The sequence below is a fragment of the Phascolarctos cinereus genome, unplaced genomic scaffold, assembly GCF_003287225.1.
Source record: "Phascolarctos cinereus isolate Bilbo 61053 unplaced genomic scaffold, phaCin_HiC Scaffold_726;HRSCAF=1367, whole genome shotgun sequence".
Lineage (NCBI taxonomy): Eukaryota > Metazoa > Chordata > Mammalia > Diprotodontia > Phascolarctidae > Phascolarctos > Phascolarctos cinereus.
Window position 1 is genome coordinate 28,094,406 of NW_027556098.1, and position 26,419 is coordinate 28,120,824.

The 26,419-nt window shown below is 38.3% G+C and overlaps 1 protein-coding gene across 1 annotated transcript in view; it reads left to right on the forward strand.

Annotated features, from left to right (window-relative positions):
- Positions 1-26,419, forward strand: part of SLC9A7 (solute carrier family 9 member A7) — a 197,785-nt gene that overhangs the window by 70,926 nt on the left and 100,440 nt on the right. The window contains exons 2-3 of the mRNA XM_020992885.2: positions 13,052-13,251; positions 23,926-24,003. Of these exons, the coding sequence (XP_020848544.1) occupies positions 13,052-13,251; positions 23,926-24,003 (278 nt within the window). The remainder of the gene's footprint in view (positions 1-13,051; positions 13,252-23,925; positions 24,004-26,419) is intronic.

Sequence of the window (26,419 nt, forward strand, 5' to 3'; positions counted from 1 at the left end):
TGGCAGTATTCTTCCTCAGTGGTTATGGATTTTACTATTTAGTTATAGTGAAACTAGCATTTATAAGGCAAATGGCTTAAAAAGATGGTTGCAAAAATGCTATTAATACAAGGAAGTAGCAAAGATGATGCATCTACTCATTACATGCATCTACTCTACACTGTGAGGTAAATATGGTGATCTAATCTGATCTGATAAATCAGTCAAAAAATTTTGAAATTATCAAGATTACTTGAAATATGGATTTATATCTAGTACTGTTAATGATGAACCTTGCCCTGAGTGTTAATTATGCATTGTTGTATTTGCTATGATGAAGCATTAAATCAAGATTTTCAAAACTAATGAAACAGAAACATCTTATTTCTGTCACTAAAGAATTATTTATAATATTTTAGTTGAAAACAAATAGCTTTGTACTATGAATCAAACTTCAAGATCTTTAAAATATTATTTATTTCATCTTGACCTCTTTTTAAAAAGTTGTGTGTCTCATGTAAAAATACGTTAATGCAATGGTACATATATATATAATTTATTAAAAATATACATATGTTAGGGGTGCAGGCTAACTTTTTTGGTTTTTTGTTTGTTGTTGGGGGTTTTTTTTTGCTGATGGGGTAACCCACAATCTAAAAAAAGTTCACAGATTACTGGTTTAGAGAATGAAATGCAGATTCCTTGGCCTGAGATTTGGGTCCTGCATGTTTTGACTCCAACCTCACCTTCTTAGAACAGCCTAATTGACCCGCTAAATATTTCACAGATTGAGCATTCCAGCTCCCACAGCCCTGTACAAGGACTTTCCTCATCCCTGGAATGTGCTTCCTCCTTTTCTTGCCTGCCAGAATCTTTCTATTCCTCAGCCTCAAGGCAAGAGCTACCTCTCTTGCCTCCTCTTCCCCCAGTTATGCTGTCTCCTTGTTCAGAAGACCTTCTCTTATGCTTATTGCTGAATCTCGCTAGTGGAATGTAAGCTCATCAAGGCCAGGGACTGTCTCATTTTTGTCACTATATCTCCAGGGTCTGGTACAACACCCTGTACAGTGTTTAATTCATGTGTGAACTGAATTGAGTTATTGAGAGTACTTTGCTGACCACTTGAGAGGTGGGGGAATTTCAAAGTTATATAAGCTAGGACCTCTAACTCTATTTAAAGGTAGCTAGTTTGCTCAGGGGATAAGGCACTGTACCTGGAATTAGAAGACCCAAGTTTAAATCCATCCTCAGACACTTTAGAAGCTGTGTGGTCCTGGGCAAGTCTCTTAACCTCTGTTTGTCTCAGTTTATGGATGTAGAAACTGAGTCACAAAACTTGTAAGTGCCTGAGGCTGGATTTAAACATAGATCTTCCTGACTCCAGGCTCAGTGATCTAACCACTGCACCATTTAAGCTGCCTCATGTGCATAGTGAAAGAGAAAAAGAAGAGCATGCACAAGGAATATGGTAGATGGAAAAGAGGTTCAGTGTTGTACACAGTTACACACTATTATTCGATGAAGAACTGTGAATGACTTGGCTATTCTCAGCAATACAATGATCCAAGACAATCCCAAAGGACTAATGATGAAGCATACTATCTGCCTCCAGAGAAAGAACTGATATTGTCTGAATACAGACTGAAACATGCTATTTTTCACTTTCTTTCATTATTTTCTTCTATTTGAATCTTCTTGTGCAAAATTAACTAATATGGAAGTGTTTTACATGTATAACCTATATCTGGTTGCTTACTGTCTCAGAGTGGGGAGGGGAAGGAGGAAAGGAGGAAGGGATAGAATTTGGAACTCAAAACTTTAAATAAAAATGTTTAAAGAGAAAAGAGGTTCCAACAGTTTCCCCTATTGCAGCTGTCATAGAACAGTTGAGTTACTATCTAGAATAGCCTCAGGATGGAAGTTGGGAGAGAGTTGGCAGGGTAGACAGATCTCATGTACAAGATACTTAGAAGTCCTCTGTTCTGAAGTCAAAGTGACTGTATGCCTCTGTATTTCTAAAATATTCAAAATTTTCAAATTTCAAATAATGCAGTAGTTGTCTCGTCAAGTACTTACTAGCTCAGTGACCCTAGGCAGATCACTTAACTTCTGTTTGCCTCAGTTTCCTCAACTGTAAAATGGAGGTAATAATAGCACCTACCTCTTGAGATTGTTGTGAGGATCAAATGAGCTAGTGTTTATAGTGTTTAGTATAGTGCCTGACACACAGCAGGCACTTAAATGCTTGTGTCCTTCATTTTGAGAAGGACATCTTTGGAATTTGGAGTAGTTGAGCTTGAGATATGGGTATCAATTTTACCCACCTTGTTGTAAGTTTGGTAGATGATCTGGGACTGTTACAGTGTATATAATTTGGTTCATTGGGTAATTGGTGAGAAAGCTGTTTGGAGAGGAATGAATAGAAATACATATTTTCTTTAAGAGGTTGTAATTCTATTTTCAACCTCTGAATGGAAACATCCCACTCTGAAAGATCTTTTTATATTTTTCTTCTTATTTCCTCTTACTCCATTTTTAAAATAGCTGGCATTTATATTGTGCTCAAAGTTTTTGCAAAATGCTTTACAAAGACTTCATTGTATCTTCACTGTTTTTATAGATGAGGAAACTGAGGCAGACAGAGGTTAAGTGACTTGCCCAGGCTCACACAGTTAGTAAATGTCTGAGGTGAAATTTGAACTCAGAACTTCTTGACTCCAGGCTTTCAACTGTGCTACTCCTAGCTCTGATATAAGAATGATCATGACTTGGGGATGGCAGGATTGATTAAGGTGGGAAAGATATGATTAGGATTAGGGGTTTGGACGCTATTACACCTCCTCACTTCCTTCTCTTCTCCCTGATCTTCTGTTCCTCCTTCCTCACCCCCAAGCACACACACAATCATTCAAACCCCAGTCTGGCTTCTGTCTCATTCTGTCTCATGCGATGCCTGTCAGTGTAATCCACTTTTGCATTTGGAGTTCTCTGTGTAGGGTAGCAAAGCTCCTAATTACAGCAAAATTTTAACTAAAAAAGACTGGTGAAAACTTATCAACTCCGTGTATTATCTTTTTTTTTTTTGGCTATGCAATGGGGTTAAGTGACTTGCCCAGGGCCACACAACTAGTCTGTATTTATCTTATAAGACAGAACATCACACAACTCATTTAACATTTACTGGTATTCCTCTTCATTTTGTAGGCACTTGATGTGTTTCTTGGTGTCTCACTTTTTACTGTTTTTTTCTTCACTGAGGTTAATCACTGTGATGTTGTATCTACAGGAAACAGTCTAGCATCTAAAGACAACAATTGTACCGTCCCCTTTCCTGGCACCTTTCTTATGCTTTACTGCCACTGCTTCCTGGCAGTAAGGCCAAAAATTCCAGGTGACCAGGACAACTGATGTATTTTATTGCCTCTGCGCCCTCTTGCTCTTCTGTGGTTCTCAACTGGTAGTGAAAAGTTGGGAGTTGAGGTGGAGGAGCTAATGAAATCAGTAAGCTTGAAATACCTACTATGTGCCAGGCACTGCACTGAGTGCTGGGAAGCACTTAATCCCTGGCAAAGGGGAGACTCTTCTTCTCTGTTAGAATGTTGGTTTCTGGATAAAGATAGTCCCCCTAATGGTGGTTTAGTTTTTATAAATTGGAAGGGACTTAAGAAGTCGTCTAACCCAACCTCCTCATTTTTACAGAAGAGAAAAGTGAAGCCAAGGCTCACAGACTCTCTGTTTTGTTGTTGTTGTTTTGTTTGTTTTTTGGGGTTTGGGGGTTTTTTTGCTTTTTTTGGGGGGGCAAGGTAATTGGGGTTAAGTGACTTACCCAAGGTCACACAGCTAGTAAGTGTCAAGTGTCTGAGACTGGATTTGAACTCAGGTCCTCCTGACTCCAAGGCTGGAGCTCTATCCACTGCACCACCTAGCTACCCCACCACAGACTTTCTTTGGAGAAGCCAACAAAGGAATTTGTGGAGTTGGTTTCATTGTGTTCCTAAAGGCAAGAAGAAATATAATTTCATTGGTCCCTTGATCATTTGACCTAGGCCAGGAGTGCTGAGAGTGCTCAGTGTAATTCCTTATGTCCTCTAGGCTTACCTTTCTGTTAGTTCCTTCCCTTCTCTTGTAGTTCAATGGCTTCCTTGTCTAACCTCCGCTGTATGTCACCTGTCCTGAATTTGGTTTTTGTTGGTGTTTAGGATTTAAGGGGATTAAAAAACAACAGAGCATTTTTACTTGGTAATCTTTCACATCTGTGGACTCTATCCTAATAGACATTGTGAAAATGCTATTGTTTTTCCAGTCGTTTTCAGTCATATCCAACTCTTTGTGACCTCATTTGAGGTTTTCTTGATAGAAATACTGAAGTGGTTTTGCCATTTCCTTCTCTAGATCATTTTACAGCTGAGGAAACTGAGGCAAACAGGATGAAGTGACTTGCTAGGGTCACACAGTCCATAAGTATCTGAGGCCGGATTTGAACTCAGGAAGATGAGTCTTCTGGACTTCTGGGCCCAGCACCCTAGGCACCTAGCTACCCTGAAAATGCAATTGGGGGTTAAAATGTGTCTATGGAAACTGTAAGTGATGGTGAATTGTACTAAGAGATCATGGTGAGTCTCACAAAAGTGATATTCTTTATGGCTCATCATGCATTTGATTATGCTTAAAGCTACCCTGAAAAGTTTAGAGCTTTGGGGTTTTAGATTACTTGGGTGAAAGACATTCTTGGAATTCCCCTCAACCCTCAAGGAGATACACGTTTGATACCTTCTTTGCTTGGGATTGTGGCAGGAGAGCAAGATGAACTTGCTGGCTGTGCCTTAGGATTACTGATGTGACCATTTCTCCAAACCCAAGTGCTGTGTCAGTCTTCTCAGAAAAGACTTTTTCCCCTTTTGTTTAGACCACATCCCACTCCTCCCCCAGATAGACTTCCTGACATCTTGATCAAGCAATGAAGAAGGCTAAGTGCTGCAGAATCTATGGTTTCAAATTGTGCTAGAGAAGATTTTTTTGAGAGTGCTGTGGATAGCAAGGAGGTCAAATCAGTCGATAATTAAAGAAATTAATTTAGGCTAATCACTGGAAAGTACTGAAGCTGAAGCTTAAATACTTTGGCCAAATAATGAGAAGATAATTCATTGGAGAAGACCCTGATGTTGGGAAAGATTGTAAGCAAAAGGAAAAGGGGACAGCAGAGGATGAGAAGAATAGATGGTGCCACGGAAACAAGGAATGTGAGTTTGGACAGACTTCAAGAGATAGTGAAGGACAGAAAAGCCTGATGTTCTATGAGGTCATGGGGTCATGAAGAATCAGACGAGACTGAACAACAACAACAAAAAAGATTCTATTAAGAAATTAGCAATATCTTGAGGCTCAGCCTGATTTTCTCTCTTTTTTTTGTTTTTTGGAGGGGGGAATGTTTCTACCTTCATGATCATCTGCTTCTCTTATTCCTTAGCATTTTGTAAGAATTACAATCCTGAAATAACCAGAATCTAGCTGGAATTTTTGTTTTAATGAAATTATACTCAAAAGTAGATAATGAGTTCTAGGGCTGTATCCCAAAGAGATCATACAAATAAGAGAAGGACCCACATGTACAAAAACATTCATATTGTCTCTTTCTCTGGTGGCCAAGAATTGGAAATTGAGGGAATGCCCATCAATTGGGGAATGGCTGAACAAGTTGTGGTATATGAATGTAATGGAATACTATTGTGCTGTAAGAAATGATGAACAGCTGACTTCAGAAAAACCTGGAAAGACTTGTATGATGTGATGCTGAGTGAAGTGAGCAGAGCCAGAAGAACGTTGTACACAGCAACAAGCCACCTTGTATGATGACTAACATTGATAGACTTAGCCCTTCTCAGCAATACAAGAATCTAAGACATCGCCAAAGGTCTCATGATGGAAAATGCTATCCACATCCAAAGAACAAACTATGGAGTTTGAATGCAGATCGAAGCATGCTATTTGCTATTTTTTTTCTTCTGTTGTGTTTTGTTTTCTCTTTCTTGTGGTTCCTCCTATTGGTTCTAATTCTTCCTTACAACATGACTAATGTGAAAATATGTTTAATAGGAATGTATATGTATAGCCTATATCAGATTGCACGCTGTCTTGGGGAGGGAGGAGGTGAGAAAGGGGAAGGAAAATTTAAAACTCAAAACCTTATGGAAGTGATTGTTGATAAGTTAAAATAAATTAATTTTTTAAAAAGTAGGTAATGAGGTAGAGAAATTTAAGTGTCTGAAGTGGCTTATGAATTATAAATCTAACAGAAATCATAGGTAAATCATCAAAATTTAGATTTGGAAAGGACTAGAAAGATCAATTACAATAGCAGCTCAAAAAAACCAGCTAATATATATATTTATTTACTGCTTGAGTTTATAAAACATTTTCTTCCTAACAACCTCATAAGCTCTCATTATTATAAGTATTATTCTCCCCACTTTATAGATGAGAAAGGTGAGACCCAGAGACAAAGTGACTTGCCTATGTTCACTGTTAGGATGTGATCTTAGTCCAGACACGAAAATATGATGTGAGGATGATAGGAATTCCTGATAATTTCTCTGAATAAGGGAAAATACTAACTTGCTTGCAGAGACATTTCTCCTCTATTAACAGTGTTGAGTTTCTGGGTGAGGATCATCTTCTAATAGTGTTTTAGTCCTCGGGGTCATAGCTTTCAAGTTGGAAGGTATTTCAGAGGTCATCTAGCACAACCTCCTAATTTTTACAGATGGAGAAAGTGAGACCAAGGCTCACAGGCTGTCTTTGAATAGTCCAACAAAGGAGACTGTGGAATTGGTTTTATTTTGCTTCCCTAAACAAGAAGCAATCTAATTTCCTTGGTCGGTTGATCATCTTCTTAGTGACTTAGTGACTATGATGAACATAAATAAAAAAGGCCACTCTGAAGATAATTGCAGTTTATGTGCCAACATCTGTTACAGTGAATTACGAGGTGGAAAAGTCCTACCAATAACTTAACAAAATCTTCCAAGTCAGTGGTATATTTTAATATTTAGTGACCTTAATGCTTATGTGAGCATGGGAGAAGAAAGTATGGGCTCAGGTTTGAAAAACAACAAAAGTCAAATATTTGTAGACTAATCAGAACCTTTGTACCTAAAGAGACTTGGAAGGTACTGGACCCAATGAGCACCGAACAATATCCCAGAAGATGAAATTGTCTTTTTCTTAATAGACAGCACACAGCAGGCTCTTGATATGAGTCATGTAAGTAGTAGCTTTCTGTGTGTGACCAGGTCATCATTCAGCTATAGTAAATGTCAAAATTTCCATGAAATTAGATAATTACTCATATGTTAGCAAATATACGAATTTTGATTCCTATCATTTCCTGCCAAGGTTAACTGACATAAAGTAGGGACCACAATGAATAGTCCAAAAGAGCCCAGAAACCATCTTAGCTTGATAACTCCTGGTTTCTTTTCTTTAATTTTTTTTTTCAAGTGGAAGGACATGGCAGCCAAGGGCAACACTGGTTTAGAATACAAATTCATTTGTAAAACATTATGGCCCAGTGTGATGGCACATGATGATGCTGGGGAGTTGGGGAATTCTGAACTACAGCAGAACTAAAACCAGTTGGGTTTCCATATTAAGTCTGGAATCAATATGGTGAGCCCCTAGAATCAAAGGACCACTAAACTGCCTATGGAAGGCTGAAAATTGAGCAAGTTAAAGCTTCCGTGTGGATCAGTACTAGGATCAGCAGTTGAGTGGCTACTGTACTGATTATATACCTCTTTAGACACAGGGCTTCGTTTTGTTTGTTTGTTTGTTTGTGAGGCAATCGGTATTAAGTGACTCTCCCAGAGTCACACAGCTAGTAAGTGTCAAGTGTCTGAGGCTGGCTTTGAACTCATGTCCTCCTGACTCCAAAGCCAGAGCTTTACCCACTGCACTATCTAGCTGCCCCAATACAAGGCTTCTGAATAGTCTAGACTGGGTGAGACTCAATCTAAAAAAAAAAATTATATATGTATGTATGTGTGTGTGTGTATATATATATATATATATATATATATGAAATTGTGTATAATATATAATATGTTATATTGTATATAATGTGTATTACAATTATACATACTCTATATCTATGTGTATAATATATATTATACGTAATATTATACATTACATATATATATTATAGAGGATAGTGGATGATTACAATGAGTATTGTCTCTTAAAATAGTGAAAAGCAGTGGAAGCAAAAACAGGTCTATTAGAAAGCTTAGCAGAAGGTTTACTGAACCTAATCTCAGGATGATTTATAGATGAAATGAGAGGACAACAAAGAAAAGAAAAATGGGAAATATATTTCCATATTGATCTATCTTTATCAGTGACAGTGGGGGGCACCACATTTGAATCTGAACACCCCAACAGCTGATTTGTTGAAATGGCTCTTTGGAAAAGAAAATCTAGAAGAATATCTGGATAAGACCAAGTGCGTTTTGAGGAGAGCTATGCTTCAAGGGACAATCTTGAAAGCTTTTAAGAGTTAACATTTTACAAGATATCTCAAGGTGGGAAAGATTCCAAAAAGTGGAATAAGTCATAGGTTTTATTATTTCCAAAGATGGTGATTGAGAAGACTCCAACCCATGTGCTTACTTTCTCATCTTTATAAATCCTTTTTGAGAAGGAAATATTCAGGCATCTAGGAATATACTCATGTATATTCTGATGAGAAATGCTCATGTATCTTGATGAAAGTATAAGAAGGAAATGGGCAGGCTTTGGAGAGGATTCTTAATAAAAGACCATGTGTTTTTCAGCTGCACAGGTAAACTGAGAGGTGCACAAAATACAATAACTCATTTTTTCATTGTAAAAATAAAAGTGATCTTGTGCATATATTTAGCTCATATGAGTCCTGGATAGTAATAGCTGTAGTAATAATTCATTTCGGCTCTACCCCTACTCCTACCTCCACGTTTGCTGATTTCTGACATCAAATGAGGTATAAAACAGGGAGATATCTGCTTGTTTGAAGGTGTTCATTCATCACTGTATGCCATTTTGAGGTTCTTTTGAATGGTACTTCCTTTTTCAATATTGCCCTCTAGATTTTGTTGTTGTTATATAGAAATATCATTTTTGTGTGTTTTTTTTATCATGCTACTTTATCGAATCAATTGTTTAAATTTCTTTGCTGATTGTCAAGGATTACTTTAAGTAAGCCATCATATCATCAGTAAATAGGGATAGTTTTGACTCCTCTTAGCCAATACTTATGCCGTGAGTTTCTTTCTCTTTTCATATCACTATTGCTAGCATTTCTAGAAGTATGCCAAATAACAGAAGGAAAGAGGGCATCCTTGTTTTGCTCCTGTATTTATTTGGAAAACTTCTAGTTGTTTATCATAGTCATTGACAATATCCTCTGTAAGGTTTAGAGAGAAAAAAGAAGAAAGACGGTGAGGCCCTCGCTGTGCTTTGTGCTGTTATTATGTAGATGACATCAAGTCCCAGAACATTATAGGGCATTCTCAGTGAGATCCATGATTACTCAAGAAATTGGCCAGCAACCATAATGGAAAGAACCAAGTGGATTAAAAATGCCTACTGTTTATTCACTAAATTGAAAGGCAATTGTCAAGTGCCTGCTATGTGCCAAGTACTGCACTAGGTGCTGGGGTGTAACTACAAAGAGTTAAGTAATCCCTAGTCTCGGGGAGCTTACATTTTAACAGGAGACACATATATCTATTGAAGCATGTACAAAATAAGTATAAAGAGAACAAATACAAATGAATACAAGAGAGTTAAATTCAAGGTAGTTAGGGAGTGAAGGCAAGTTGGCGTTTGAGCTTAGTCTTGAAGGAAGAAAGGGATGGTCTGAGGTGGAGGTGAGGAAGGAATCCATTCCGGGCAGAGAGTTTATTCCAGGTATGAGAAATATCCAATGGAGAAGCATGGAGATGGAGTGTGTGTGAGGAGCAGAGAGAAGACCATTTTTACTGGATTGCAATGACTGAAAGGGGGAGGGAGCAATGTACAATGAAGGTGAACTATGATGACATTAAGTGGGATGACATTAAGTGCTGAGTTGAGTATATCTATGATGATAAGCTCTTAAGGTGAACATTGTTTTGGGCCCACAGTCAGATAGGAAGCAGATTTGGCTTGCTTACATTTGTGAAATTATGCATTGCTTTCAGTGGTCTCAGACTCCTTACTGCAGCAAAATTGTCTTTATTGCTACCACCCTCCCAGGAGTGCTACATGGCCACGAGTCATAGAACATCATGATCTTGGAAGAAAAAATTACAAATAATCCAAACGTCAATGGAAAGATGCAAAGCTGGCATAAAATAGGCCACTACATATTGCCAACAGCGATTGGCATGCAAGAGATGGTTTAAAATACATCATGGAGGACAAATATAACTGGAAAAGAAAGGCTGGTTATATTGAGATAAATGGATTGCCTAAGTGTCAAATCGATTCCCTAAAGCTACTAAAAAACAACAATAAAAAAAAAATCAGAACGCTTCTAGTGCATTGCACAGAACCTCTAAAGAGGATTTATTGGAAAACACAAACAAGAATTATCCTGGATGAGAAGGCATATGAAGGTTGTCATATGCATTAGTGAAGGGATGTACCTACACCAATGAATACTTTTGATCTGTTAAAATATTGATCCACAGTTTAATCTGGATTAGGAAACTGTTATTGAGTAAATTAAATTTTAGGGCTTCACAGAAAGGGAAAGAGGAGCTTTGGATGGGCATAGTTGAGGGATGGAACAGCTCCTTAAAGAGGCAGAGGTTGATTTGGGTCATGAAGAATGAGTAAGACTTGGACTGGAAGGCACCACAGCATAAGTACAGAAATTTTAGAATCCCTTTGGGTAAAATCTCTATCTCCGTAAATTTGTTGCAGCAAATGTTAATCTGGAAGGATGGTAGGTATCCAAAAGCAACAGATGCAAATTTAATTGTGTTTCTTGTATATCCACCTAACTAAAAATTTCATAGCAACCAATAAGTCTTTCTAAACTATATACAGGGTGCCTCTCCTTATGGTGAATGAAAAAGGGGATTATATGAAGCTCATCGGCATGTAAATAGACAGCCAGACCAGAGTTTATCATGTAATAGTTATTTGTATTGGAGACATCTGGAAGAGTGACTTGAACAATGAAAAATAGTGTAGGTGGGAAACTCATTGCCAAAAAACTCGCTAGTATGGCTAGAATCTGATTAAAATGTGATTGGGAAATGTTTAACAAAATAACAAGGAATACCATACAAAACAGGCAATGTTAATTTGCAATTTCCTAAGTCAGCATGGGGCTAGCAGGGATCTGTTTCTATTTGAGTTTGATACCACCTATGTAATAAGTACATTTTACTTTCATGAGTTCTACTAGCTTCAATTTAATTCTGTGTTTTGCCTCCTCCTCTCCTGTCACTTCCATAATATACTTATACACATCCCAGGAATTCTCAGTTAAAATTTTAATGATGGTGATAATTAAATAACTAAATTAAATAAATAATTAAATTATATGGCAGCAACAGTCGTTAACGTTTGTACAGCACTTTAAAGTTTGCAAAGTGATTTTTACACATATTAATTCACTTGATCCCAACAACAACACACTGTGAGGTATTAGCCCCATTTTGCAGATGATGGAACTGAGGCTGAGAGTGTGACTTGTCCAAGGTCACACTGCTAGTGAGTGTCTGAGGAAAGATTTGAACTCAATGTCTTCCTGACTCCAAATCCTGCCCTCTTCAGTACTTGCCCAGGATGATGTTCCATTTTAAGCATTCATCTTTGTGAAAAATTAAAAGAATATTGGGGCCTTTTGCCATCTCACCTTTCAGTATTGTCAAAACAAAATTAGAAACTAAAAGGACTAAAACTTTCCCATTTAGACATGACTGTGGAAAATACCCGGTGGCTATTTATGTTTCTCCATACTTAATCTTTGCATTGCTTCTGTACTTGATTCATCTGTGAATTGTTGAGCAGCGGGTACCCACCTCAGAATTGTACTCTTTTTTATTTTATTTTATTTTACATTTTTATCCATTTATTTTATTTTTCCACCATCTTTCCTTAAAGGAAGTACATCCTACTTGGAATTAAAATGAAAATGTGGAAAGCTGGGGAGTAGCAATGGATGGCTCCAAGTAGATAGTTGCATAGTTCTACCATTATGACTGCCAAATTATGTAACATCTTCTGAAGAAGAAAGTTAATGGTTGGGTTCACTAAGCTGTGTAATTAATGCTTTTTTTCCTGAGCTCCAAGGTTTGAAGTGGTTTGAGAAAAATGAGGTTGTTTCTTGTTTTCCTCTGGAGTGTGACCAATATAAAGGACGTTGGTGACAATTAAAAATGTGAGGGCATAGTCCAAGTTGTCAGGTGGTGACATGAGTATCTTGGAGGAGTGTTGCCAGTGGGAATAGAAGTGTCATTTGGTTGCTGCTGGCCTGAGCAATCTTGGCACAACTGAGACTGTTTCACTTCCTTCAGCCTTCCTATTCTCCACAGAATAGAAACAGAGACTTCCAAATGAGAGAAAGAAATGGAAGCACTTTTCTTTCCTAGCCTTGTTAAAATGTACTATTTGATTAGCTTACAAATGGCACCTGTTGTGTGATTTGGCAGATATTAACTAGGAATTGGTATTGAAGGCGATTCAGCCAATATTGACTGGTGTCAGTTGTATATCAAACGCTGTGTGTGGTGGGAGCTTCAAGGAATTTTTCAGCTAGTAGAAGAGGGGATAAAATGTGTGTGTTATATATGCACAAATATAATGTAGTCAAGGTAGAAGTGTGTCTAAGAGACATCCAAAGAACTTTGTTGAATTATGGTAATCCTATGCCCTGGTACACAGTAGGCAGTTGATAAATGCTTGTTGACTGAGACTGAACTGTTGCCCTTAAATTGGATTTTATCCTGAAGTACATACTCAATATTTGAATGTGTTCTCTTGCAAATAGGATGTTTCTCTGCTGCCTAACTCTGAATATGTTTTCCCCCTTCTTATATTTCAGGACTCATTGTTGGGGTGATCCTACGGTACGGCATTCCTGCTACCAGTGGCCATGATAAGTCTCTCAGCTGTTCTCAAGAAGATAGGCCATTCAGCACTCTGCTGGTCAATGTCAGTGGGAAGTTCTTTGAGTATACATTAAAAGGAGAAATTAGCCCCGGAAAGATCAACAACGTTGAGCAGAATGACATGCTGAGAAAGGTCAGTTGGACTTGGCAAACCTTCACTGTTGTGATTGATTCTTGCCTTTTTCTAAGTGGGATGGAATCACCTTCAGATGCAGTAGCCATGCTTTTCCAACCTCAGATTTAGGGTCATGGGGTCAAAATTTAAAAGTTGAAAGAGAACTTAGAGGACATCTAATGGAACCCCCTCATTTCTTCTTTTATAATAATAATTATTATTATTATTGCTGCTGCTGCTACTACTACTACAACTCAGGTCTTCCTTACTCTAGGTCCAGCCTTCTATCCAACTGCAGTTGAAGAATTGAGGCCCACAGAGGTTAAGTGCCTTGCCAAAGTTCACACAAGTAGTAATTAGCAGAGCCAAGATTTGAACTTAGGTGTTCTGACTCCAAATCCAATACTCTTTCTACTGTGCTATGCTGTCTCAGTAGTCTTGTTAAGTGCTGATGAGAAAGCTAGCACCTATACATTTGAACCTTTTCTTAACCTGTAGTCTGGTATGGATACTAATTCTACAGACTCTATCCTAAGTCAGTCCGTCACTTCCTATTTGCTGTCCTTCCTCCCTTCTTTCCTTCCTTCCTTTATTCCATTCCCTTCCCTTCCCTTCTTTTCTCTTGCCTCCTCCCTTCCATCTCTCCTTTCTTTTTTTCTTTTCCTTTTTTGCCTCCTCCCTTTTCTTCTCCCTTCCATTCTTCCCTCTTTCTTCCCTTCCTCCCTCCCTCTCTCTTTCTTTGTTTCTTTTTGTTTCTCTCTCTATTTCTCCTCTTCTCCCTTCTAAATCTGACTCCAAGATGCAGATTTGCCGTTAAGAATTTCTGTCCAGGAGAATGAGATTAAATTGCTTTTACTTGATTACTGAAATTAAATTGTGGTACTTGAAGTTGGAACATTAAGATTTTTGGTTTTTGTCATTCATTCATTCATTCTTTTGGAGGCATCAAGGCATAGTAGATAAAGAGTCAGCCTGAGAGCCCAGAAATCCGGGGTTCATATCTTGCGTCTGACCTACATGGGCTTTGTGTCCCTTGGCATGTCATGTGACACTTGGTACTTCTCAGTGCTCTTGAACATCTCTGTAAGGTTGTGAATTGCAGAGAAAGGGACAGTCCACATTGTTAAAGGGAGTTATTCATCAGGAGTTCCCTATATCAATGAAATCATAGATCTAACCTTATCTTTATTCTTTCCTTTATTCAGCAAATTCATTCAACAATATAAAAATTTGCCATGGAAAGAACACTGGATTGAAAATTATGTGAATTAAATTCTAGTCTCAGTTCTGCCTTAAGCTTGAGTACATCCCTTTACTTCTGCACCTCTTTTTTCTTGTCTATAGAAAGGAGATTGGACTAAATTATTTCTAGGACCACTTTCTATCCCTCTCTAATGTTTGCAAGATGCTCCAGGAGAAACACTGTAGGTGGTTGATGTCAATGGCTTAATGTCAGCTAAGTCTTTGGTATAAATGAAAGTAGAGAATTTGTTGTATTATAGTCTTAACCCAAACATTCCCCCTTGGCCTCTCCACCCCCCACCCCTACATTTTTTCAGTTAATGTTATAAGTGGCTGAGTCATTCTGAGGGAAGAATGTTTTTGTTTTTTGTTTCCCTACATTAATGATTATTAGGGGAAGCAAGAGATAGAGATATGGTAAAACAGGGTCCACTGCTTTATATATAAAGTTGTGTTTCTCCTCCCTACCCCCAACCAGAGCATGAATTCTCTAGTGGTCAAGAATGCTCAAAGTCTCATCTTAGCTATGGAGAGGAAACAGCAGAGGCAGCCTGGTCCCTCTTCTTAGATCCCCTTAAACCAGCGGTTCTCAACCTATATTTGTGTCATCTGGTGACATTTGTGGGACCCTTCTTAGAATAATGTTAGAATGTGAGTTCTTTGAAGGCAAAGACCAGTTTTTGGACCATGTTTGTACCTTTTTATCCCCAGTGTTTAGTACAGTACCTGGAACACAGTAAGGTATTCTTAATAAATACTTTTTGACCACCTGACTTAAAAACATAAAATAATTGCTTTCTGTAAGGCACTGTGCTAGCTAATGAATAAAGTACCTATGAAGATAAGTTTAAGTTATGTCATATTGTATTCTGGTAGTAATTGGTCCTTTGATCTTAAAAAAATAGCACTAAATAGTCCTTCCAGTGGAAAAAAAATCAATAAACTATATACAGTGCTTTTATCTTGTTTGTTTTTAAGGAGAAAGCTACTCACCTGGGAGTTCTATGAACTCAGTTTTTTAGTCTTTCCTTTCTATATGTAACAAGGAACAGATGTTGAATTTTTATGCTAGTTTGAGTAATGCATCTATTTAAATGACTCTTGGGAAGTGTTGTTATTGATTATGACACCACAATAAGGAAGGCAAGGCTATTGAGTCTTGGGAGTGGGAAGGCAGAAGCTGCTGCCCACACCCCTGAGGAGGGTACAGAGGCTGAAGTCAATACATACAAGCTGAGAAAGTCAGGGCTCATTTAGAATTTATGTTAGCCTATTAAATGCTGCTGTTGTAGAGCTGATTATTTTTGAAGGAGGGAGAATGAGGGAGCCATGTGAGATCTATTCATGGCACAGTATGGCTGTGTTCTAATATTGAGTGTTTTTGTTTGGGTCCCTGGCTGCTATGTGTGACCCTGGGGACGTTTTGTATGCCCAGGCCATGTTGTGATACTGCCTGAGGTCTTAGGCATGGAGAATCCTGAGGGGTTGGTCAATGATCATGATGTCTGTCTCAGAGTCAATAACAGCTGTATTTTTGAAGACATTTCATCCACCATTCCCTGTTATTTATTGTTCCCACACTTGTCAGAGGTCACAAGGCCCTGACAAATTGTACTTGTTGTAGGGGAAAGAAGTAATCTAGTTGGAAGTGGGGAGGGCATAATTCTTTGTGGTAAAACAGGCAACAGAAGGAGGATGTGTGTTTTGGGATTTTTGCAGGCAGCTAGGTGGCACAGTGAATAGAGAGCTGGGCCTGGAATCAGGAAGATCTGAATTCAAATCCATTCTTAAACACTTACTAGCTGTGTGACTGTAGGCAGTTTGTCTCAGTTTCCTTATCTATAAACAAGCTAAAGAAGGACATGACAAACCACCCCAGTATCTCTTCCAAGAAAACCCCAAATGGGGTCATGAAAAGTCAGACACAACTGAGCAACAACAACAAATTTTGTTGGTGTGCATTTGTGTGTGTGTGTGTATACACATGACATTTTTGTGTTAGTGGGATTTATAGAGAGGATTCACAAAGATGCTGGAATTTTTTTTTTAGAAAGTTCTTTCAGTAATTAAAATCTTGTGTTTTGAATATGAATTGATCAGGAGTTGAGGGGGAGAGAGAATATCCAACAGAGAGGTAATTTAACCAATGTACTTTGGGAGAACAGTACAAGCCTTTGTGTAAATATGCATTCTTATTGTTTAAGATATTTAAATGTGTAAAACACTTTACTTCTTTCCTGCATTATGTAGAAAGAGGTTGGAGGAAAGGGTCTTGGGCTTTCTTAAAGTAAGATAGCTCAGTGCTAATCTTCCTAAAACCTATTGTACTCATTGCTTTTTTTTTTTTAGCATTTGAGTTATATGTAATAGAATCTAGATCTAGGCATAGTTACATATTTGGTTGGCATTACTTGAGAAGCAAGGTTACATGACAGTAGAGAACCAGCCTTATAACCAAAAGAATCTGAGTTCAAGCCTTGGGTCTGACACATACTAGCTATTTTTCCTCTTATTGATGTATAACATACTTGAGGGCGGGTTTTTTGTTTTGGGGTGTGTGTGTGTGTGTGTGTGTGTGTTTGCCCATCTTGGTAGAAGAGGCACTTACATGGTACAATGAATGCATAGGGCCCCTGGTCTGGAATCAGGAAGTTGTCAGTCATTTCAGTTGTGTCTAATTCTTCATGACCCCATTTGGGGTTTTCTTGACAAAAATCCTGAAATGGTTTGCCTTTTTCTTCTCCAGCTCATTTTACAGATGAGAAAACTGAAGCAAACAGTTAAGTAACTTGTCCAGGGTCACACAGCTAGTTAAGTGTCTGAGGCTGGACTTGAATTCAGGTCCTCCTGACTCCAGTCCTGACGTTCTATCCACTGTGCCACCTAGTTACCCAGCTAGTCAGGAAGGACATGATTTCAAATCTGAACTCAGTGACCCTCAGCAAATGACTTAACCTCTGTCTGCTTCAATTTCTTCTGTTGTAAATGGGATGCAAATCCAGCACATAACAGATACTTAATAAATGCTTGCTCACTTCCTCCCTCCCTTGCTCCTCTTGTTATCATGTGCTTTTAGCACTGTCTCCAGCTAGTAGTTAACCCTAATAAGTGCTCATTTGATTAACTGGGGGGCTAGTGGTTGAATCTCAGTGCACCAAGCAAATTCTAAGACAATAAATTTTACAGCAGTGAAAATCCCATCGATAATGGAAGAGGGAGTTTCATCACCAGGAGTTCCCTACATGAACGAAAGAACAAATTTAGATTTAAAAAATTTTAATTATGTAACATACACATGCACATGAATATAATTACATGGTGTTTTACAGTCAAAGGTAACCTTCACGTTATTCATGTGACTGTTTTGAGTTACAAATTACATTATACAACTAAAAGCAACTTGAAAATGTATAAGTTAGTGGGAATAAGCGCACTGTTCTGAAGTCCGAAACCAAGTTAGGAGAGCTAAATATGGAGTTCCATTGGTATGTATATAAAAGCTGAGTAACTGTTGAGACAACCAGGTTGAGCTTCAACTTATATCCAAGAGACCTAGATCCATTCCTTTATTGCTTTCCTGGCATCCCCTTGGTGTTTTTGGGACAGAAGTATCATCAGTCAATGGGCAGAGTCGTTTCTGTTTCAAGCATTGTGGTAGATTAAGTAGGGATACTAGGGTAAAAAAAAATCCTCTACTCACCAGCAGCTTCGGTTCTATTAGGGCAGACCATGACATCAGTAAATACAAAATAAGAAGTAGTAACTTATAGCAAATTAAGTCATATAAGTAAATACAAAATATATAGAAGGTGATTTGGATGAGACACTAGCAGCTGGGAAAACCAAGAAAGGCTGAAACTGAGCTTTGAAGAAAATTCAGCTAAGAGGTGGAGTTGAGAAAGGAATGCATTCCTGGCATGAGGGACACAGCCTGGGCAAAGATGTGGAGATGGGAGACAGAATGTCATGAATGAGGAGCTAGGCAAGCCTGACATGAATGTAGAGGCCATGAAGGGGAGTCACATGCAGTAAGTCCAGAAAAGTAGTGGAGCCAGATTTGGAAGCGCTTTAGGTGTCAGACAGAAGCATTTGTGTTGATTTGGAGTCAGTAGGGAGCCTAGTAGGGAGTCTACTTAAAAGTAGACAGATGACATGGTCAGACCTGTGATTTAGGAATATCATTTTGGCATCTTTGTGGTTGATATATTGGAAAAGTGAAAGACTAATTAGGAAGCTATTGTAGTAGAGGTAAGGTGTGATTAGAGTAATGTTGCTGTTGTTCAGTCATGTCTGACTCTTCATGATCCCTTTTGGGGTTTTCTTGGCAAAGATGCTGGAGTCATTTGTCATTTCCTTCTCCAGCTCATTTTACAGATGAGGAAACTGAGGCAAGCAAGGTTAAGTGACTTACGCAGGGTCACACAGCTAGTAAATGTCTGAGGCCAGGTTTAAACACAGGAAGATGAGTTTTCCTGACTCTGGGCCCAGCACTCTATCCACGGTGCCACCTAGCTGCCCCCAGATTTGACAGGACTTAGCTACTAATGGATGTAGGGGTATAAGGGAAAGAGAAGAGGATGACCCCTAAGCCTTCAGACTTGGGGAAATGGAAGAATGAATAGGGACATTAGGAAGAGGGATGGTTGGAGATGAGGATGTGGAGATGGTTTTTTTTGCTGGATATGTCCATGTTGAGATGCATATGAGCAGGCGCTAGTAAATGTTTCATAATTGCCTCTCCTGGGGAAAAGTGTAAACAATACACTATTTAGTTTTAATCTTCGTTATTAACATTTTCACCATTACTTTCTTAAGTCTAGATAATCAATAAAATAATAAATCAAGCTCTGATTGGTAGTATTTACTGATTTCCAGGGAATAAATACTCATGCTGAAATTTTAACCATCTATTCTATCAATACAAACCGGCTCCACCACACCACTGCCTCTGGGGTCATTTAATTGGAGATGTTTGGTGGGCAGTTGGACATGGGGGAGAGGGGTGGTGATGAAGATGAATTGGAGTCAGAGCCAGTCCATATTATGCCACATAAATAGTTTCTACTGCATACAGGCACAGTGGATAACGAAGTGCTGGACTTAGAGTCAAATCCTTTATTCAAATCCAGCCTCTGACACCAACTAGCTCCTTGACTTTAGGTGAATCACTTCTTTCCCCCAGCTCCAATTTTTTCTCACCTATAAAATGGGGAATAATAAAAGTACCTATCTTCCAAGGTTGTTGTGAGGGTGAAACAAAGTCATACTTCTAAATCTCTTTGACCACTTGAAAACACTGTATTAATATTGGGGCAGCTAAGTGGTGAATAGAGTCAGAAAGACCTGAGTTCAGACTTGGCCTTGGACACTTCCTAGCTGTGTGACCCTGGGCAAGTCTCTTAACCCTGTTTGCCTCAGTTTCCTCGCTGTAAAATGAGCTGGAGAAGGAAATGGCAAACCACTCTAACATCTTTGCCAAAAGAATCCCAAATGGGGTCGTGAAGAGTTGGACACAACTGAAACCACTGAACAATAATAAAAAATAACTAAACTAACTAGCCAGCTCTGTGACTCCTGTCAAATTTGGATGCGATGATCCATAAGCTTCTGTTCTTCTCAGAGTCATAGAATTTCAGAGTTGGAAGGGCCTCTGAGGCCATCTAGGCTGACCCATCCCTGAACAGGAATTCCCCCCTGCCGGTGTCATCTGGCCTCCACTTAAAGTAAAACCCAGTACTTTCTGAAGCAGCGCATTCCCCCTTTGGGCAGCTGTAGTTGTGTGGAAGGTCTTCCTTCTATCAAGCCTCAGTTTGCTTCTTTGCAGCTTTTGGAAGCGTTGCTACTTCTGTCCTCTGGGCATCAAACAAAACAAGTTTCGTCCCTCTTCCTCATGACAGCCTTTGAAACACTTGAATACAGACACCATGTCCTTGTCTTCCTGCCTCCCCTCCCCCACTCTAACCCCCCCCCCCCCGTTTTTTCTCCAGGGTAAACATCCACAATTCCTTGTATGCCATGAACTCAAGATCCTTGATCATCATGGTTGCCTGGTTGTGTGGATACTTTCCAGCTTTAGGAAATGTTCTTTTTAAAATGTAATGTCCGAAACTTTAGTGCTGCTGAAGTGTCTGACAAAAGGAAAACATAGTCCATCCATACTGGAGATGATGCCTTGCATCACATTTTTGACTCATTGAGTCCACTGAGACCTCTGAATCTTCCTCAGACCAACAGCTGTCTGCCTCTTGGACATGTGAAATTGATTTTAGGAATCCAAATGTGAGGAATCACTATTTAATTTCATCTTTTTCATTCTGATTCAATGTGAATTCTGTGCCACCCAGTTTTGTGTCATGGACATTTTTGATAAGCATGCAATCTCTTCCTATATCCAGGTCACTGGTTAAAAAATGTTAGAAACCTAGGGACAAGCACAGATCCCCTCGATGTTCAACTAGAGACTTCCTTCCAAGTTGATATTGAATTATAAAAACAATTAAAAAACTATCACTTATGTAGTACTGTAAGGTTTTCAAAGTGTTCCATTTACATTGACCCTAAATAGTCCTGTGAGGTGAGTATTACAGTTACTATTCCCATTTTTAAACAATGTTACCTAGGCCAAGAGAGGTTAAGTTACATGCACAGGGTGTCACTCAAATAATAAATATTTTAAGCCTAGTTCTTCCCAACTGTTGGCCCAACGCTATTTCTGCTATCTACATTGTCTCTTTTGGTTTGGGCATGAATTCCTGGGATCATTTAAACTTTGGAATACAGTCAAAGATGCATGACTCAAATATACTTGCCCTCTGTGTCAAACCCCACTATTTTTAGCCCAAGACTCAACTGAACTGCTATGAGAAAGAGGTCTTTCATCAGTATCAAGTGTTCAAGATGATTAATCCTCTTTTAGCTTGTGATACTATAAGATTTTAGATTCAGATGATATTAATAATTTGAGCTGAATTTTGAAGGAAGCTAGGGAAGCTGAGAAACACAGGTGAAGAGGAAGAGCATTCCAGGCATGAGGGACAAGGGACAGTCAGTGCAAAATTATGGAAATGGGAGATTGGAGTGTCATGATCAAGAAAAGTAAGAAGACTAGAATAGTTGGTTCATAGACTGCAGGATTAAGCATAGGAAAACTGGAGAAGTAGGAAGGGGCCAAGTTACGAAGCTTTTAAAATGCCAGAAAAAGGACCTCATATTTGATCTCATAGCAAGCCACTAGAGTTTATTTGGTATTGATAGCAAGCCAATGGATTTTTATTGAGTAAGGGGGTAGGGGAATCTTATATATGTACAACTAAAGCAGAGAGAGCGAATCAGAGTAGAATAATGGAATTCAGGGAATTTTCCCCAGACCAAGGCTTGATTCCCAGTTACAGCTTTGCAGCTGGGAGTTGACAAGTGCCCAAGAGCAGAGTAGTTAATCTTCACCTGAGGTATGGGACCACATGGATGAAACCACCTTTTGCCTTAAGCATCCCCAAAGGTAGAGTGCAAAGATAAAGACTAAAGTGAATGAACTGAGAAAACCAACACATTAAAAAAAAACCTTCCCACTAAAAACCAGAATAGAAATTTTAAAAATCAAGGAAAAGATGAACAAAACTGGAAGAAAAAACAACATTGAATTAATAAATAAATCTTGAAACTGTTTTTAAAAACCCTGTAAAATGGATAATCCGTTAGTCTAGTCAAAAGAAAGAGTGAAACCCAGACTGCAGCATCGAAAACAAAAAAAGGAGAAATCACAACAAATGAAAAAGTAGCAAAGGAAATTATTAGAAATTATTTTTACCAAATTATGTATGGACAAAAATGACACTTCAAATGAAATGGAGGAGTGTCTAATGTGAATTAATTCTATAGTTTCTCAGCTTAATAAATTTAAACTTCCAGTTTCTAAAAGGAAAATAATTGTGTATAGAGGTGGAAATTAGTCTGCATACTCAGAAGATTTAAGCAAGCTTGGAAAGTATGCAAACCTTTGCTGGATATAATAAGAAGGCATTGCTTTCCAGTGGTTCTTGAGTGAGTTTTCCATTTCAAATAACTCAGTAATTTCAATCCATTTTGAGTTGCCAATTGGGATGACATTAATAGTTGCCACAAACAACTGTAATCTAGGTACTGTAAAGACACCCACAAATATAGAGTCAAAAGACTCCCCACTCAGAAAACAGCTGTTTAGTGGGGGCCTCTGTGATCTGTGGTGATTGTTCGGATGATCACTTCTGGTGTTTGAGGGTGCAGTGGATAGTGTCCTGGAGCTAGAGTCAGGAAGAGCTGAGCCTCAGACATTTACTAGTGGTGTGACCCTTGGCAACTTACTTAATCTGTTTGCCTCAGTTTCTTCATGTGTAAAATGAGTAAATAACAGCACCTACTTTGCGCGGTTGTTGTGAGGATTAAATGAGATAATATTTAAAAAGCTCACAGAGTCTGGTGCATAGCAGGAGCTATATAAATGCTTATTCCCTTTTTTTGGTTATATTGCAGTGCTCTAAATAAGGTGCCATGCTTTCCCCACCTCGGCAGGTCTGTATAAAACCTTGTTGCAACTTATAATTGGTGGCATTTTTTGAAATGCTCCATGTTTGCCTATATATAATCATTTTTCCTTTCAAAATCAACAAATCAGGTCAAACATTTATGAAGTTCTTCCTGTTTCCTGTTCTAACCACTGGGGATGCAACAAATGCAAGAAAAGGAAAAACAGCCCTTCATCTCACGAAACTTGAATTTCAGTGGGGGGAGCACAACAGAAAAGGAAGCTGAAGAGGTGGGAAAGGAGGGTGTATGAGATCGTGATGGAAGAGTCCTTAAGAACACAGAGAAGAATGAAAGAGTGGCTTGGGCACCTACTCAAAATAGAGGTTCCAGGGGGAAATACCCAGGCTTAGGAGGTGGCCAGAAAGGTGGTGGGATCTTTCATGGTTAGAAGGCCACAGAGACAGACATTTTTCAGGGTGAGTAGGCTGCTGGAAAATAGAGGAGAAATCCAGAGACTTAGGAGCAAATTTGGAACAGATATAATGGAGCAAGCATACGTGTTGGGGGTAACCTATATTTGGACCAATATAAGATCTAATGGTTTGTTTAGTGTCTTATGTGTGGAAACTTTGGTAAAGCACTTTCAATGAATTGTCAAAATTGAATCTAATCATCATGCCTTGTTAAATACTAAAGTGATGCTTCAGGAATTTCTATTCCTGTTCTATTTATATCTAAAGACATAAGAAGGACAAGAGAGCTTATCTAGCTGCTCTGAATGTTCTCGGATGGCTGCTTTCTTGTTCAAGTCAGTGGTTGTCCACATTAATGCTCTATATTCTCAGTACCTTGAAAATCATTATTGAATATTTGTGGAAATATTAAATGAATCATAACATCAAATGTTTTAATGAAAAATGAATTTCTTTTTTTTTTAAACCTTTTTAGGTAACTTTTGATCCAGAAGTATTTTTCAATATTTTGCTGCCTCCAATTATTTTCCATGCTGGATATAGTTTAAAGAAGGTAAGAGGTTTTAATAATTTGAAGCATGTAATATCTCTGGCAAAAATCTACTTCCAAGTGGTCTTATTTCTCTTATGTTCTTCCATACCACCCAGTGATTACTCAGTAAATGCAGCTGTGATCGACAGTGTATTTCACCCACATAACCTGAAATGTGATTATTCCTATAGTGAGGTGATGGTGGAAATTGTGGAAAGTTGAGTTGAAGCTATTTTTTTACACACAAACTTTTCTTTTTTTGTGGATTTTCTTCTCTAATTACATGTAAATAAAAATTTTTAACATTCATTCTTAAAAATTTTGAGTTCCAAATTCTCTTCCTCCCTTTCTTGTCTCCCTCCTCCTTGAGAAGGCAAGCAATTTGATATAGATTATACAAGTGCAGTCATGCAGTCATTTCCATATTAGACATGTTACAAAAGAAAATGCAGATCAAAAAAAAACCCCAAGAATAATTAAAGTTTTAAAAAATATGCTTCAATCTGCATTCAGACTCCATCAGTTCTTTCTGTAGAAATGGGGTGGCATTTTACATCACAAGTCCTTTGAGATTGTCTTGGATCATTGTATTGCTGAGAATAGCTAAGTCATACACAGTTCTTGATTATACAATACTGCTGTTACTGTGTACAATGTTCTCCTAGTTCTACTCACTTCACCACACAACCTTTTCTTGAGGGAAGGGTTTGATAAGAGGTTAGAGGGGAAAGGGAGCTGAGTTGGTGTGGAATGTCTGTGACTTTTTTCCTGTTTCCTAACTCTAAAGCCTATATACAAGATTGGAGAATTTCCTTCACAAGGATCTCTTGGAGGAACAGACCTAGGCCTTGTTTTTATCAGTCTTTTCTGGCAAAGGGCTAAAGGAAGTCCTTCTTAGCCACCCCCCTCAGGATGTAAGCTGTTGGCTGCCAGCAGAGCTCAACAGCATTCTTGTGGATTGAGGAGCACCTGCATATCCAACCAGTTCTGTTGGCAGAGCAGTTGCTGGCTTTGAGCAAACTTAACTCCGTTGTTGCCAACTTCTGTAGATGTTCTGTGTCATGTGGACTTTTAAAAAATAATCTCTCATCTATTAGGGGTCAGCCATGTTCCTTCTGCAACTCTGTGGCCCTTCACATGACTATATATGAGAAATACTCATTACTTTATAGAAAATTCTTTCTCCACCTGAAAAGAGCATTTGTTACGCATTCAGCTGAGATTTGTTAATGAATGTGGAGTGTTAAAATATATATGTTTACACATATACATACATGTGCGTATAGGTATATATGTGTGTGTACATGTATGTGCATATGCATGCACATGTATATGTAGGATATATGTGTATAGTTATGTATATGTATACATATATGTATATGTATACATATATGTATATGTATATAGTATGTATAGGTATATATACATATGTATGTATAATGTGTATAGCTATATGTATGTATAGTTATGTGTGTATGCATATATGTATATGTGGTATATATAGGTATATACACATATGTATGTATATGGTGTATAGGCATACGTATGTATACTTGTATATGGTGTGTGTACATATATGTGTATATGGTGTATGTATATGTATATGTGTATGTATGTACATATAATCAAATTCATAGAGACAGAGAACCAGACCTGAGGTTTCACTGGTATAAGGAACTCCCAGGTGAGGATGCTCCTTCTACCAATACAGCTTGACACTTTTTCCGCAACTTGAAAATGTTGCCTAGAACCTGAAAGTTGAAGTGACTTGCTCTGGGTCACAAAGCCAATATGTTTCAGAGGCAGCACTAGAATCCCAGGTCTTCCTGGCTCTCTAAGCTGTCTCTCCTTAAGACCAACTTTTATCCACTTGCCACACTGCTTCTCTCAAGTTCATTTTTGCAATAAAATTGAGGTTCAGACAGTGAAAACCACATTAATATGTGAAAAGCACCTTAATTTCCCCAGAGCCTCCTCTTTGACAGCCGCTTTCTCTTTGGAAGAAAAAGATATGATGGGCTCTGCTGGTATGGACTTGAAGCTGCTTTTTAAAAGCTAGTGATTAGGTCATCATTGGTGTTCAGCTTACCGTCTTTTCCCTTTTTGAAGAGTTTCCTGTATGGGCACTTCAGTAGTGTGGGCTATTGTATACATGCCAACTTGTATTAAATCTCCCGTCAATTAAACCTTATAAATATTTCATCACTAACTGCTGATGTATAAACAGATATGTTCAGGCCTCTCTGGCTTATGCCCATCTATTCATCACAAAGATGTAGTCTCATTTCTCTGACTCAGGAAATCATCATCATCTTTGTTTTTGCTCTAACGCACACATTATTTGACAAAGTGTTTCTTTTTAAAAGTATGTCATATACAATCCTTTTTTTCCCTTGTTCTTTGTGTATTGTGATATTCTTTTGTTGACATTCAAGCT